Raw genomic sequence first — 14,608 nt, 5'->3', positions numbered from 1 at the left:
GGTAATCCCTGCTATCTGCACTGCTCAAGCTGGCAATAGGGGATCATCCTCTCTACAGCAAATTTGAAGCACAAGCACAAATTTGAATTTTATACAAAAATTCAGTTTTACTCTTATTCTTACATTAGTGGGAGCTGACATCTGTAACTTACAGGCAAGCATATACTTTTGTTTTCTACCTCCTAGCTGAACAAAAATATGTATAATGTATTGTTTGCATTAAGCAAGACTTGCTTTTTATATTTCAATGAGAATACCATGTGACCCTTTCATGAACAAAATGACCAGGGTACTAATTGAACCATCTTTGGAGGAAGTACTTAATATGCATATCTTATTTAAATAAATCCTCCAGTAAGAAATGGAGAAGTCACTGCCTTTACTTTGAAGGCTTTGTAGCTATCTGTCAAATTTCTTTTTTTTTTTTTTTTTTTTTGTTTTTCTCCGGTACCGGGAACCGAACTCACGACCTTGCGCTTGCCAGGCAGGCGCTTTTGCCGCCGAGCTAAATCCCCAGCCCCTATCTGTCAAATTTCTATGTGCAGCTCACCAACATTCCCTTATTGGAAATATCGGTATTTCTGTATCATAGTTCTCAAAAGAACTTGAAACTCTCAGAATTCTGTATCTCCTTTGGCTTGCCCCTCTCTTGATTCCACCCAGGCTTTATTAATGGTTCACTTCATATCATCATCTCCATCTTCATAAATTTTCTTTAGAACATTCATTAATCCCTCACTAGGATCTGTCTCAGCATCATAGGATGGCTTTTCTTTTTCTTTGCATTCTTTTTCAACCTGAGTTAAGTACTCCCACTGAGTGTTTTCCACTTTTTTTCTACACAAGATAAGAACTGTATCAGTCTTGATTTTTTTTGAACTGCCTTCCACCGAGGTGGATTTGAAGAGATTGTTCACAATCATAGAGTAACTCTTCCCAGTTAGATTCTTTACCATAAGATCAAATGACCTCTCTGTGAAATGCACCTGCACATTCTCAGCAGGAACTTGATGAACTCCAGTTACGGTAATACAGATTTTCACAAACCTATCTGACTGATCCCTTCTGTAATTACTGATCTTCACCATGTATCCTGTTGTGATGGGAGCAACCAAGCAGCGGGTTTTTCATTGTCAAGAAGTTCTGGTTTCTTCTGTGATTTGTGTTGCATCTTATTCTTTATTTCTGTTTCAATCTTGGATTTTTCAGCTGTCAGGGCATCACGTACTCTCTTCCTAGTGGCCTTTTCTAGCAACGCCTTTACCTCTTCTAGATCATCCTGCAACTCCTCCAAAGCCGAAGCCATGGTTGGGTGGGGTCGGGCTGAAAACCCAGGCTGCCGATGTGCATGAAAGGTGAGGAACAGCCGGACCCGGCGCGCTGTCCGCGAGCATGGACCTCACTAGCACAAGCCGCAGGCTTGCCTCTGTGAATGCAGAGGCCAACCTGCGTGAGACTGCGGCTCACCCTCCGCAGGCAGCGACTCTCAAGTTTTTAGAATTTTATATAAATTGAGCTGGGCGTGGTGGCACACACCTATAATCCTAGCACTTGGGAGGCTGAGGCAAGAGGATCAATGTGAGTTTGCATCCAGCCTGGGCACAAAGTGAGGCCAACCTGAGCTGCATAGCAAAACCCTGTCTCAAAAAAGACAAAAACATAAAAAACATAAAAAAACCCTGTCTCAAAAAAGACAAAAACATAAAAAACAAAAAAAAACCCTGTCTCAAAAAAGACAAAAACATAAAAATAGAATTTTATATAAATTGGAATCTGTTGATCCTTTGGGCTAGAACATTCCAGCCATCATGTGAATTATAGAATATCTAGTAGTATCATTGGTCTCTAAAAATACCAAAACCATTCTCTCTTCCTCTCGCAGAATGAGAATATATTCCTGAGAGGGGCAAAGTCATCCCAGTTGAGAATGACTGATAGAAATGGAATTAGAGTTTTCCTGTCTGGCTTCCTTTACTTGGCATGATGCTTTTGAAATTCATCTAGGTCCTTGAACATATCCATCATTTCTTTCTTTTTACTGCTAGAATATTTCATTGTAGGAATGCACCACAGTTTTAGTCATTCACCCACAGAGGACACAGGGCCTTTTTTGGTTCTGTTTTTTGAGACAGGGTCTTGCTATGTAGTTGAAACTGGCCTTGAACTCACTATGTTAGCCCAGCCTGGCCTCGAACTCATGATGATCCTCCTGCCTCACCCTCCCAAGTGCTGTGATTACAGGCATGTTCCACCACACCCAGCTAAGGGTCCTTTATAGTAAGGAACAGACGGGAGGAGGAGCACAGAGAGAAAATAGAGCTCTTCATACTTGCTTTACCACCTCCAGCCATCTTTGTCTCATCCTCTCTTTTGTGAAAGAAACCTGGCCCCAGGCCTCTTAGGGCCGGCATCTACATCTGTCACTTCTTTTGGGCTGAGGAGAGAAGAGTATATTGGCTATGTGTTCAGCAACAAGGAGAAAAATTGCTGCCCTCTAAAAGAAAAAATACTTAACTTTTTAAAGATCCATTTTGGGGCTGGGAATTTAGCTCAGTGGCACAGCGCCTGCCTGGCAAGCGCTAGGTCGTGAGTTTGATTCCCAGTACCAGGGAAAAAAAAAAAGATCCATTTTGCAGTGCTGGTCACGTCATTAGTGTAGTCCAGAGTAGCTTCCATTCGTGATGTCAAGGTTGTCAGCACCTCTGCCTGAACTGAACTCCTTTCGTTAAGTAGCTTCTCCGGGTATACAGACTCAGGTTGTTCACTTGGCATGGGAAGCATATCCATACACATGGACACCTCTCCCTTTAAAAGAGCAACCAAGAGAGGAGAAAAGCCCACCTGTAGTTGCCTCCAGAACGGTAGCTCCTGACATAGCTGACAGTGCCGTATGGGGGACTCCATTGGTGTCCCACCCTGGAAGGGTGCGCTGTTGTGGCAGTCTAGATGGGCTCCCCTGTGATATTTCTGAACTGGAAACACTCCCATTGCCTCCAGCTTACAGCCCCTCTGCATCCTGCAGTCATCCGTACATACCCCAGTCTTGTCTAATCTTCTCAGTCCCTGAGGTCTCAGCCTATCAGACCAGCTGCTCCTGCTCAGATTGCTACCTGGCAGGGATGGATATTTTCTGATGTGGGCGTGCACAGGTGACTCATGTTTACTTCAGGCTTCTCCAGTCCTAAGTGCAGACCCAGGCAGCAGCCATACGCACAGGCACTGCTTCTGAATGTCTATGGACACATTGCTGGTAATATTTCCCAGGAAAATGGTTTGAGCCTCTGGCTGCTTTCTGTCAAGATCTGTGGAACTAATGTCATCTGTATTGGACTCATTCTGGAACTTAGGAAAGAGAAGCACTGAGAAATTGCTCTTGAAACTTTTGTATAAAAATAGTATACTTTTATTTCCCAAATGTGTCCCTTTATTGTCAGTTACTAGGAATTCTGTTGTTTCTAGCCCAGTTCTCAGAAGGGGTTTCCTACCTGCTGCCATATTCTCTACCATTTATACCCCAACAGTAGCGAGGTTTCTATGGCAACATGTCACACCCTATTTTTCTAAAAGGCTTTCCTGGCAAATGCCAAAGGGCATGCTTTGTCTCTTTGTCACATGTACACATACTCTCCAGCCTAGGGAACAAGTTAGCCCTCCTCATTTATATGTCGGGTGCCTGCCAAGGCCTCCTTGCTTTTGTTGCTGTTATCCATGAAATATGAAGACTAGCTTTTCCCAGCTGCTTCCACTCTCAGCTGGTCTCGGCAGCCTGCTTGAGCTCAGGCCTAGTACTTTTGCCTGTACTACAGCTGCTGGGAGGAAGGCGGAAGTCAGGATGAGGCTTGAACTCCATCCAGAGCTGGGTGTCGCCCTCGCTTGAGGAGTGAGGAGATAATAGGAAGGTGCTTGCCAGAAAGAAGCACGTAGTCCCCCTGGCTGACGCTGCTCTTGGGCTGCAGTGGTGACCTTTGATCTGAGTGTTGCTCAAACTCCCTCCTCTTGCCCTCCCTCAGGCTGATGCTCTCCTTGAGGTGTATCCACAAGAACCCACTGGCAATGTAAATCTCCACATGTAGTCCTGTTCTAAGACTGCCCTGGGCTTGACCTGCAGCCTCAGCGTGTTTGCAGTGTGTGCAGGCTGGGGCCATAGCAGCTGGATGAAGTTTGGCAGCCTTGTCCCCAGCCCTGCTCAAAACTGTGTGTGTCGCAGTAATAATGAGACCAAATGAAGAACAAAGCAGCTAAGAAAACATTAACTGAAACCAGGCACAGAGGAGCACCGTTTGTTGTCCCAGCTACTTGGGAGGCTGAGACAGGATTGCTTAAGACCGGGAGTTCAGAGCCAGCCTGGGCAACATAGTAAGGCTGTGTCACAAAAAACTATTGTTTTTTATATTGACCTAATCTTGGGAAGAGAGACCAGAAAGACTGCTAGGCCAGGAAGCCAGGAAGCCCCAGGGACTGCTCTAAGAAATGGGTTTGCTTGAGGCCTGGTGCTCAGTAGGTCCCCTAAGTACTTGCTGGATATCACTGGTGGTGGTTTGTTCATTCTTTCCCTTCCTCCTGCCCCACCCTGTTCTGCCCACTGTTTGCTCATTGTATAGTCCTTTTCATGAGAGAATGTTTCAAAGAGCACAGACAGAATCTTACAACAAGCAGCACATTGTCTGAGTGATCCAGAGCAGGACTCTGCGGTCACCAGGGTGGCCAGAGGCTAGAGGGAAGGGAGTGGGGAGAGAGAGGGCGAGGCTTGGGTGGGCAGAGGCAAATTTCTGAGGGAATTGTCCCTTGGGGGTTGTGGTTCTGCACATCAGAACCAAGCCTTTTGTTCCAAAAAAAACGAGGTGGGCCTCTTAAGAGAAAATTGATTGGTTTATTTTAAAAGACCTTAGTAGGATTGGGGGTGTAGCTCAGTGATAAGGGTATTTGCTTAGCATGTGCCAGGCCCTGGGTTTTATTCCTAGCACTCCAAGACAAAACATACAAATAAAAAGATCCTAAGAAAATAACCAACAGGTAATTATTAAGTGTCTTTATGTGCCAGTAGTTTTGGACACTCTGGGACCTGAAACCTGGGGAACCCTGAACGCAGTTTTTCCCGTAGCATAGGTAGGTCTGCCCAAAGCAAGCAGGGCAGCGTCAAGCAGCTCTGACTCTCCGCGTCCTTGGAGAGGCACTGGGGGACTATCTGGTAGGAGACTGCAACCTGCTCACACTGTGGGCCAGTTGTGCACAGCTCTTCCCAGCCCTGGGTTCCCTGACTTCATGGTGGTAGCTTGAAACTGGCTACAGCAGAGTTTATACCCAGGGATGGACAGATACTTCGATTGTGGCTCTCCTCCACAGCTGCTTATATAAACATTTCCCGGCATCCTCTTTGCTTCTCAGTGAACCACTGGGATCTGGTGGATCATATTCTTTACATCTGTGTCCTCTCCCTGGATTTCTCCTCCTCCAGGTTGGCATATCACTGGTTCCTTCTGGTTGTTGGATCTCAAGTGACACTGTCTCTAAGAAGCCATATCTGAATGCCCTGTTTTACTGTTTTCACAGCATGTGTCCCTCCTTAAAAACATTTATATGCTTGTGTTTTTATGTCTATTTTTGTCCCCTGTTTTAACCTCACATACAGAACTGTTCTGTTTTTCTCTACAGCCTCCTTTTCTGAAAGGGTACGGAACATGTCTCCCGATGAAATCAAGATCCCCCCAGAACCTCCTGGCAGGTGTGCAAATCACTTACAGGTAAGCAGAAGGCCCCAACACCAATCATGTCACTTCATGCCAGACAACAAGCTCCAGCCTGTAAAGACAACTCCAGCCAGACGACCAGCCACTCAGCCCTCAAGTTCAGAATATTCCTTCTTTTTAAGATTCTCCTGGAGGTAGAAACCATGGCATTTGAGTAAACAGTTCCATTCATCTGAGGTAGCACAACAAATCAGATGCCCCTGGCAACCTGACCAAGCCAGCTAAGAGGGGTTTGTCTCAAATTGCTGAGCCTACTGTATAAGGCCTTGAAGAGATAACATTGAGAAAAGTAGTTTGTCATTCTCAGCTTCTCTCATTCCTGGTAATTAAGTGTGTTACAAACTTCTCGATGCTTCCTCAGTCCCATCTGGGCAAAAAGATTAAGCTTTCTGACAGGACAGTGGGCCACCTCTTCTGATGTCCTAGGAGTTTGGCAGGGGACTTCCAGCCCCATCTACCTCCTCTTGCAGGTGACAGGTGCTCTAAATGTTTTCCTCCTGGAGAATCTGTGTATTTAACGGCCACTGGGGAGCCACAGGTAGATCTACAATTGTGCCACCACCTACCTTCCTGGGTAAGACCGCGCTCAGAGATGGCTCTACCCTGAGATCTTAGGTATCTTGGGCCTCTGCCAATACTAGGCAGCTCTGATGCCATCAGCCAAAAGCGTCATCTCTGTGTGCTGGGCAGGACCCCCTTCCTGAGGACACCTGTGTCCACTGACCACACACAGTAGGTAAGCTTGGATCTCAGCCAGGTGGTTCTCCTGTTTCTAATCAAAAGCCAGGCCAGGGCTCTATAGAGGAGTTTTGGTGAGAAATAAGCCCTTAATCTTTGACTGTGATCGTGCCTGTGAGGACTCCTACTATGAAGCATTAGGAAACCTGTCTTCTATTGTGACACAATGAGCTCAACGGTAGAGCACTTGCCGGGTGTGCGCGAGGCCCTGGTTCCATCCCAGGCACCACAAAAGATATTCTAGAAAGTTTGCGAGGCCACCTTTAGAAAACTACTCCTGCCTTCCTCCAGAAGAACACAGCCCCTCCCTGTCTCTTGCGATTCACAGTTCTGCTAAGATCTTAACTTCATGTTGAAATTTAAAACCAGGTGATTTGAGAGCTGATTTGTTGTTTGTCTTCTCCATGGCTTCCCTCCCTTGACCTTTTTGCTGCTCACTATACTGACCGTCCAAAGGAGGTCAGGAAAAATCAGCAGCAAAAACAGGCTAGTCTTGATTTATCTTGCCTGTGCATAGCTGCTGTCAAAGGCTAGGTGGGAGAGGAAAATGTGGCTGGTGTCAGGCTTCACATGGCTTAGGGGGTCTTAGGTTCGTACCACAGACCAGAGTGGGGGCGAATGGGCTTCTGTTGAGCATGTCTTTCTGATTCTTCTCATAGGACAAGATACAGAAGCTGTATGAGCGAAAGATAAAGGAAGGAATGGACATGAACTACATCATCCAAAGGAAGAAAGAATTTCGGAACCCCAGGTGAATCTCTCGTGAGCCTGCAGATAAGTTGAGTCCAGTTAATGCTGGACAGGGGACCACGAATCCCCATGGTGGGGAGAAGCCCATCCATGATCCCACCTAAACCCAAAGGGGCCACACCCAGGCTTCTCCTTGTACTAAATGCGTGCTGCACACAGTCAGCTGCATTAACCAGTAAGATCCAGGCTAAGCATGAACCATTCTTGGAGTGGTGGCTGAAAGACCTGGGAAAGCTGGGGAGGCCCAGCAGGGTTCCGCCACTGCCTGCTCTAAAGCGAGGCTTCGGCTTCCCATTTGTGCAGTGAAGGAGTTGGACTAGACAGTGGCTGTGTAGGTTCTTCTTCCACCTAAAAAGCTGGCTTTGCATACAGGTGAGACATTTTAGGAACAGAACAATATCTGGGAGGGGCTGGGGATTTAGCTCAGTGGCACAGCGCCTGCCTGGCAAGTGCAAGGTCGTGAGTTCGATTCCTGGTACCGGAAAAAAAAAACAAAAACAAAAAACAAAAAACAAAAAAAAGAACAATATCTGGGTCTTCACTCTGTCTTGTGCTTGAGCTACTAACTTACCCAAGGAAGAACACAGTGTGTCACAGCAGCAGCCTACCCTGCCCTTCATATGGGCTTGAGCATGGTAGACTGGAGGCCAGAGATATCTGAATTAGGCACAGAATGCAGCCATCCCTTCCCCCACCCCCATCCTGGCCCCAGCTACCGTTCCTTCTCAGAGGAGGGTGGGGAACCAGAAGTGATAAGGTCAGGCCTGCCATCAGGAAGCTTGCTTGGAACAATTGAGCTGGGCTTAGTTTCATCTCTTCACTTCAGCTCCAGGATCTGATGGGTCTGGGGCTGTGCAGGGGTGGGATCAGTGCCTGCTCACTGCTTGTGCTGTTCTCTTTTCAGCATCTATGAGAAGCTGATCCAGTTCTGTGCCATTGATGAGCTAGGCACCAACTACCCAAAGGTATGTGCCAAATGTGGAGGACCGAGGGTGATGCTTGCTGTGTTGTGTTTGGCCTACAGCCACAGCAAGGTACATGGAGCAGCACTGCCGGTTGTAGACCACAAGCCCCATCTAGCCCTGGCCCTGGGTCCCTGATCAGTTAGAACCCAGCAGGCTCCCTGCCCCTGTCGGCCAGCCACAGGTGTTGCTGAGCAAGAGCATCATTACTCCTGTGTTCCTGGCTGTGCTGGGCCTGGAGAGTTGGACATAGCAGAGCCCCCATGCTGTTAAGAGGATGGAGCTAGGAAGGTCCACAGAAAGACTCTGAACTCCTTAGTCACCAGATGGTCTCTACTGACAGCAGCTTAATCTTTTCTTTTTTAGGATATGTTTGACCCCCATGGCTGGTCTGAGGACTCCTACTATGAAGCATTAGGTATCCTGTCTTCTCTCTACATGTCCATCTGCCCATCCACTCATCCATCTTGTTTTCTGTTTGTCCATCCAGTCAGTGGTCCAGACACAGTACATTTCAGATTTTCCTCTACACAGGCCACATCCAAGGGACTGGTGACTCAGTCTTGAACAAGACAGACCCAATCCCTGACATACAGGACTTAAACATACTTGCGAGCTGAGGCAGGAGGATCATTATGAGTTCAAGACCAGCCTGGGCTACAAAGTGAGCTTAAAGCCAGCCTGGACTGCATAGCGAGACCTTGTCTCAAAAAGACCAACAAACATGACTTAAACATAGCAAAGAAGACAGCTGGTTGAACCACTAATTCCAACACTGACCAGTATTAAGATGTGGTACATATTAAGAGTTGTGGTACCAGAAGGAGGGGAGAGCCTTTGGCAGCAGGGCCACCTGACTTGCCCAAAGGACTAGGAAGACCCTACTGAGAGAACCTGGTCAGAGAATCCCCAGGCAGAGGGTACAGGATGAGCACATTTCTGAGCGCAGGATGAAGAACTGGAAGAAATTTCACAGGGTCCAAACGTGGTTGTGTTGTGTTGTGTTTTGTTTTGTTTTGTTTTGTTTTGTGACAGGGTCTCACTGTGGAGTCCAGGCTGGCCTCAAATTTGCAGCAGTCCTCTTGCCTCAGCCTCCCAAGTGCTAGGATTACAGGCATGCAGGTCCAAATTTTTTTGGACCTGCCATACCTGGCAGGTCCAAATTTTTTAACTCACACGTCTCAAAACCAGATCCTGACTAGTTGTTTTGTTTGTTTTGGGTTGTTTTGTTTGAGGTTTTTTTTGTCTTTTTGAGACAGGGTTTCACTGTGCAGTGCAGGCTAGCTTGAACTCACTCTGTAGCCCAGGCTGGCCTTGACCTGACTTGTTGACACTATGTTTTGTTTGGCTCACAAGTTTTGTCTCCTAATTTGAATTAGTTGCCAACATTTTATATAAAATTCCATTAATTCCAGCTTCTCTTGGTCAGGAGGAAGCTAATCAACCCCCACTGAGTTTGCAACCCCTGGAACTCAGGAGGGCCTGGTCCTGCCGGACAGGACGTACAGCACCCAGGCCCTTGGGTTGAAGCCTCTGTTCTATGGTGACCAAGAGCTAGAACTTCATTTTGTCTATTGCGAAAGGACACTAAGCCCATTTTAGGGACTTTAGCCCACTCAAAAGAACCCAGGGCCATGATAGCACACACCTGTAATCCCAGCACTTGGGAGGCTAAGGCAGGAGGATCGCTAAGTTCAAAGCCAGCCTAAACTGCATAGTGAAACCCTGCTCAAAAAAAAAAAAAACACAGGGCTCAGGACGGTGAGGGGACTAGCTTCCCTCCACCCACAGCTGCTCTGGGCCCTTTAATAACAGCTTCTCTTGTCTTTAGCCAAGGCCCAGAAGATTGAAATGGACAAACTGGAAAAGGCCAAAAAGGAGCGAACCAAAGTAAGTGATGGCAGACCCAGTGATAGAAAAGTCAAATGCTGGAGTGCACAGGTCCTGCTGGCTGAGCCCAGGAGTCCCAGGCTCCCTACACCGTCACCCAGGAGGCTCTCAGCAGCCTTGTCTGTGCCCTCCGCTCTGGCTCCTACGTCCCGGCCTCTGACGAGGATTGTAAAAAACTCCCACTCCTCTGTCCTTGTAGTTCCTTGTCTCGTGCTTCCGCTCTCCTGCCCTCTCCCCTCACAGTTAACAGAGCTCTGGTGGCTTCAACTCTTAGGAGCCATTTGTCACTCCCTTGCCACCCAGGCCTGAATGGAGGGAACAGTTTCCTTCTGAACGTGTGGAGGCCCAGCCTGCTCCCGTCTACATTTCTTGGCCTGCAGAGCTGACCTCACTGGCCTGCCTGGGTGCTTTGCTATAGGCCCCATGTCCCATGCCAGGTGACCCCTCGTTTTAAGACCACTTCTTCCCTAACAGTGTGGTCTGGATCCTTCAGAAGCATCAGTTTGGCTCTGATGCCAAATGTTACCCTGTGGTTGCTGTGCCTTTGTTTGTTTATTTGGGGGTTTTTTTGGTTTTTTTCCAGTATCAGGAATCAAACTCATGACCTCGCACTTGCCAGGCAGGCGCTGTGCCGCTGAGCTAAATCCCCAGCCCCCTGCTGTGCCTTTGTGACCAGAGTCTCTGAGAAAAAAACTCGAGCATCAGGACACTGGTCCCTCCCACCTCTGGTTAGGCCTGACCTGCCTTGAAGCAGCTGCAGCCCCCAGGAACTGCCTTCACTCTTCTGTAGAGGGCTGCAGGGCCTGGATGGGCTGATGGCCCTCGAGGTCTCGGCTGGCAAGCCAGGAATGTAGGAGCTGGTGTGAGGGGATAATCCAGGTTTCTCATTCTTAACCCTTGATTGAATCTCCCTTCTCTCTTTCCTTCTCCCTTCCAAACCCCGGGCTTATTGCAGGGACGCATCTGGAGCACCTGGGGACTGGAGCTGTCCTTCCCCTGTGTGGGCGGGCACCGCCTCCTTCTGGTGTGAGGAGGAGGGGCTTGGCCAACTGGTCCTGGGCATGTGAGGCTGGGTGGCGGGCAGGGGTGCCAGGCATGCGCAGTAACTTGTGATGCTGGGAGGGATCTGACGTCTGTTGGGAAAGCTCTTTGAAGAGTGGTAAAAGCCCCTTTGGCCTTCTCTCAAGCACCTCTCCCTCCCCTGGATGCTCATAGCCAAGGTGATTTTCGATGCCTCCTGTATGTGGTGCCAAGCTCTTGTCTCCCTGGAACAAACAGATGGCATGGGAAGCGAACACACAGTTCTTCAGTGGTCTTTTTCTCCTCTCTCTCTCTCTCCAGATTGAGTTTGTGACGGGCACCAAGAAAGGCACCACAACCAATGCCACAGCCACCACTACTACTACTGCCAGCACAGCTGTCGCAGGTAGAAGGCGGCTTGTCCCAGCTGCACCACTGTTCTGCTTCCCAGCCACACCAGATAGAGGGAGGATGTCCCAGGCTTGCCTGGGGTGTAGGCCCTATCGGGTCTGGGCGTATGCTTCCTGTGTTCTTTTAGAATCGAGTGTGAGAACCGGTCTTGAAGCCTAGGGTGGGCTCCGGCACATTGGCTGCTCTCAGGTTTCCTGGCCAGGGCCCTTCCATTTCTATTCTGAAGGGAACGAGGGCTTCTACTTTTGGGTTAGTCTTGAGCCTGACTTTTCTCTTTATCTCCAGATGCCCAAAAGAGAAAGAGCAAGTGGGACTCTGCCATCCCAGTGACCACAATAGCACAGCCCACCATTCTCACCACCACAGCCACCCTGCCAGCCGTCGTCACCGTCACCACAAGCGCCAGCGGCTCCAAGACCACTGTCATCTCCGCTGTGGGCACCATCGTAAAGAAGGCCAAGCAGTGACCAGGGGCTGCTCCAGGACTTGGCAGGACGGTGCAGCCCAGTGACTGCTGCCCACTGGGAGCACCACTTTGTACATTTCAGGACTTGGATGTGCTCCCCAGGTGCCACCTGAGAGGAGCCTCTTATGTGGCATTCCAGCCAAAAGGATACTATAGAAGAGGCGCAGGGTGCACTGGACAGTCTGTCAACACCTCTTGGGTACCGCCCATTAAAAGTGCCGTGTTCTTTCATCCTGGCATCTTGGGTGCACTGGCCTCTCTCACTTTTCAGGCAAATGTGAAGCTCAAGTGCTCCTTCTACCTCCTCAGCTGTGATTATTGCCTCAGGATTGACTGTGGAGTGACAGCCCTGTAGCATGCTCAGAGGTGTGCCTCAGGAAGCCACCGTGATCCTTCCCACTATATGCCTCTTGGACAGGCAGGTGGCAGCCCAGGGACAGGGTGATACACCTTGTTCCTGCTGTCTGCTGCTCTGATCCTGAAACCAGATCTCCAGTTCTCAGGCAAGAGCTGAGGCCTCTGCTCACTTGGGTGCAGTTAAGCACTCTCCAGATGGCTTCTTAGACATGCCTACAATTTCAAAATCAGGCCAGGTACCAGAAGGCTAGGGTGAGATCCCCAGCTCACACAGGGAGAGGAGGCAGTGTGGGCACCTGGCCAAGGCTGCCCAGTCCCTCACTGTCCAGTGCAGGATCCAGCCAGTGGGGGAGATGAATCACCTCCTCTCTGGCTGGGCAGCAGCTCATTGTTTACATGAAAGCCCCACTCCTGGGAGGGCTTCTGCCACCCCACCCTTCCTCTGTTGTTATCTCTGCCCGGCAGCAGCCCCTGGGCAGCACCAGTGGCCAGTGGACTCTTCTTGGGCCAAACAGCTTTCCTACTACTTGTCAGCCAGTCTGGAGGGGACAGTCTGCCTTTCGTGCTCTTTGGGAGCTCCCTTTCCGCTGCAGCGGAAGGGCTGAGTGTCAGAGAAGGAAGTTGAGCTGTGAAGAGCTCTATTACTTCCATGGAGCCAGTGAGGACTGAGAAAGATCACCCTGAAATTGTACCTGGAGCTGTTGCATGACCTTAGGAGTGGGATGGACTGTCCCTAAGGTCCCCTAAATAAATGTTGAGTCTCACTTGCCCCCTTCTCTTCTTGGTGGGACTTTGTAACCCCTGGGAGAGGAACCACTGCCCACTTATCCCCAGAAGGGTGTCTGAAAAGGGCCCTGCCATGGGCCAGGGCACCAGAGGTCTAGGAGTTAGTCAGCATGGCAGTGAAAGTGCCACTGGCACCTCTGGCCTGCGTCCCTGTTGAAAATGAGTTGTGAGGTCTGTGAGCCGTCTCTGTCCAATCACAGTAATAAAGTTTCCTAAGGTAGTCTTGAGGTACCAGTGACTTGACTGATGCCAACACTTTCTAAACTGTAAAGTGCTCTGCAAGTGTTTGCTGTTGGCCTCTCCAATTTCTTTTGGTTTTGAACAGGAGAAAGAAACAAACTACAGAAATGACAGAATTAGCCATGGTCATGGGAGTTGGTGACAGCCAGGGACACCCCCTCCCCAACCAGGGGCTCTTCGGCATGGTGGGAGTGAGAGACAGGCAGGCCTTTCCCTGCCACCCTTTGCTCTCTCCTAGGGGCCTGCAGCCGTGTCACTGAGCTGCCCAGTTGAAGTAGTAATGACCAAGCAGTGGAGCTTGGGAAGTGAGCAGAGCGAGCCAGGAGCTGGGGGCCCTGGGCTGAGAGTGCTGCCCACTTAGAAGCTGGCTCAATGTCTTAATCCCCCAGAGCAGTAGTTGACTGCATATAACATGGCATCTGCCACCTCGGACCCACTGAGGGTGGTTCTGTGGACACCGGGTATCCCAGACATTAAGAACCCAGGTTGGGGGCTGGGGATTTAGCTCAGCGGCAAAAGCGCCTGCCTGGCAAGCGCAAGGTCGTGAGTTCGGTTCCCGGTACCGGAGAAAAACCAAAAAAAAAAAAAAAAAAGAACCCAGGTTGTTTCTCACTGTCCAAACTGAGCGAGGCAACCGAGGTAACCCTTTCCCACTTCCACAGTTCAAATCTTGGGCCATGGCATCGTGATCCATCCAGGTCTGCGCACTGGGAAGCTGCACTCCCCACACTGCTTAGGTCACGTTGGAAGTCCCCCATCGCATGACTGCTATCAGCTCAGGGCCTCCCCACTCATGCTGCACAGCCCGCCTGCCTCCCTCCTGTGCTGCCGCAATCACCCCACACCCATGCAAGCCAGCAGTCACCTTCTCTTCCCTAGCTCTTGCCGTGTTGTGCAACTTAGCAGGGCCTAGACTTCACAGCATGTGAGGCCACTGCTTATTGCCTCTCCGCTCACCCGCTCTGTGTCCGCTCCCCATATCCTCCCATTTGCTGCTTCATGGCACCCCTTCACCATTCCTTACCTTCTCACATGTACTTTCAGTACGGAGCTTTTTTTCTTTCTATAGTAGGGATTAAACTCAGGACATACACACTGAGGGACGTCCCCAACTCTTTTTTTTTTTTTTTTTGAGACAGGATCTGAGTTGCCCAGGCTGGACTCCTCCTGCCTCAGCCTCCCAGAGTACAGGGATTAAAGTCATAGGCCACCAAACCTGACTGGGCTCGTTTTCATAATCT

At 49.4% G+C, this 14,608-nt stretch overlaps 1 protein-coding gene and 1 pseudogene across 3 annotated transcripts in view; one reads left to right on the top strand and one right to left on the bottom strand.

Annotated features, from left to right (window-relative positions):
• Sap30bp (SAP30 binding protein) overlaps positions 1-13,110 on the top strand; it is a 39,125-nt gene extending 26,015 nt beyond the window's left edge. For all 3 annotated transcript variants that reach the window (XM_005407493.2, XM_013505977.1, XM_005407492.2), the window contains 7 exons: positions 5,653-5,741; positions 7,145-7,236; positions 8,140-8,200; positions 8,564-8,615; positions 10,029-10,087; positions 11,429-11,513; positions 11,804-13,110. In XM_005407493.2, coding sequence (XP_005407550.1) covers positions 5,653-5,741; positions 7,145-7,236; positions 8,140-8,200; positions 8,564-8,615; positions 10,029-10,087; positions 11,429-11,513; positions 11,804-11,985 — 620 coding nt within the window. In that variant the 3' untranslated portion in view covers positions 11,986-13,110. The remainder of the gene's footprint in view (positions 1-5,652; positions 5,742-7,144; positions 7,237-8,139; positions 8,201-8,563; positions 8,616-10,028; positions 10,088-11,428; positions 11,514-11,803) is intronic.
• Positions 582-1,481, bottom strand: LOC102015972 (annotated as a pseudogene).
• Positions 13,111-14,608: the final 1,498 nt, after the last annotated feature.

Source organism: Chinchilla lanigera, unplaced genomic scaffold (genome assembly GCF_000276665.1).
Source record: "Chinchilla lanigera isolate Chin_1 unplaced genomic scaffold, ChiLan1.0 scaffold00105, whole genome shotgun sequence".
Classification (NCBI taxonomy): Eukaryota; Metazoa; Chordata; class Mammalia; order Rodentia; family Chinchillidae; genus Chinchilla; species Chinchilla lanigera.
The sequence above is the reverse complement of the archived record's forward strand: the minus strand, read 5'-3'. Positions and strand labels throughout refer to the sequence as shown.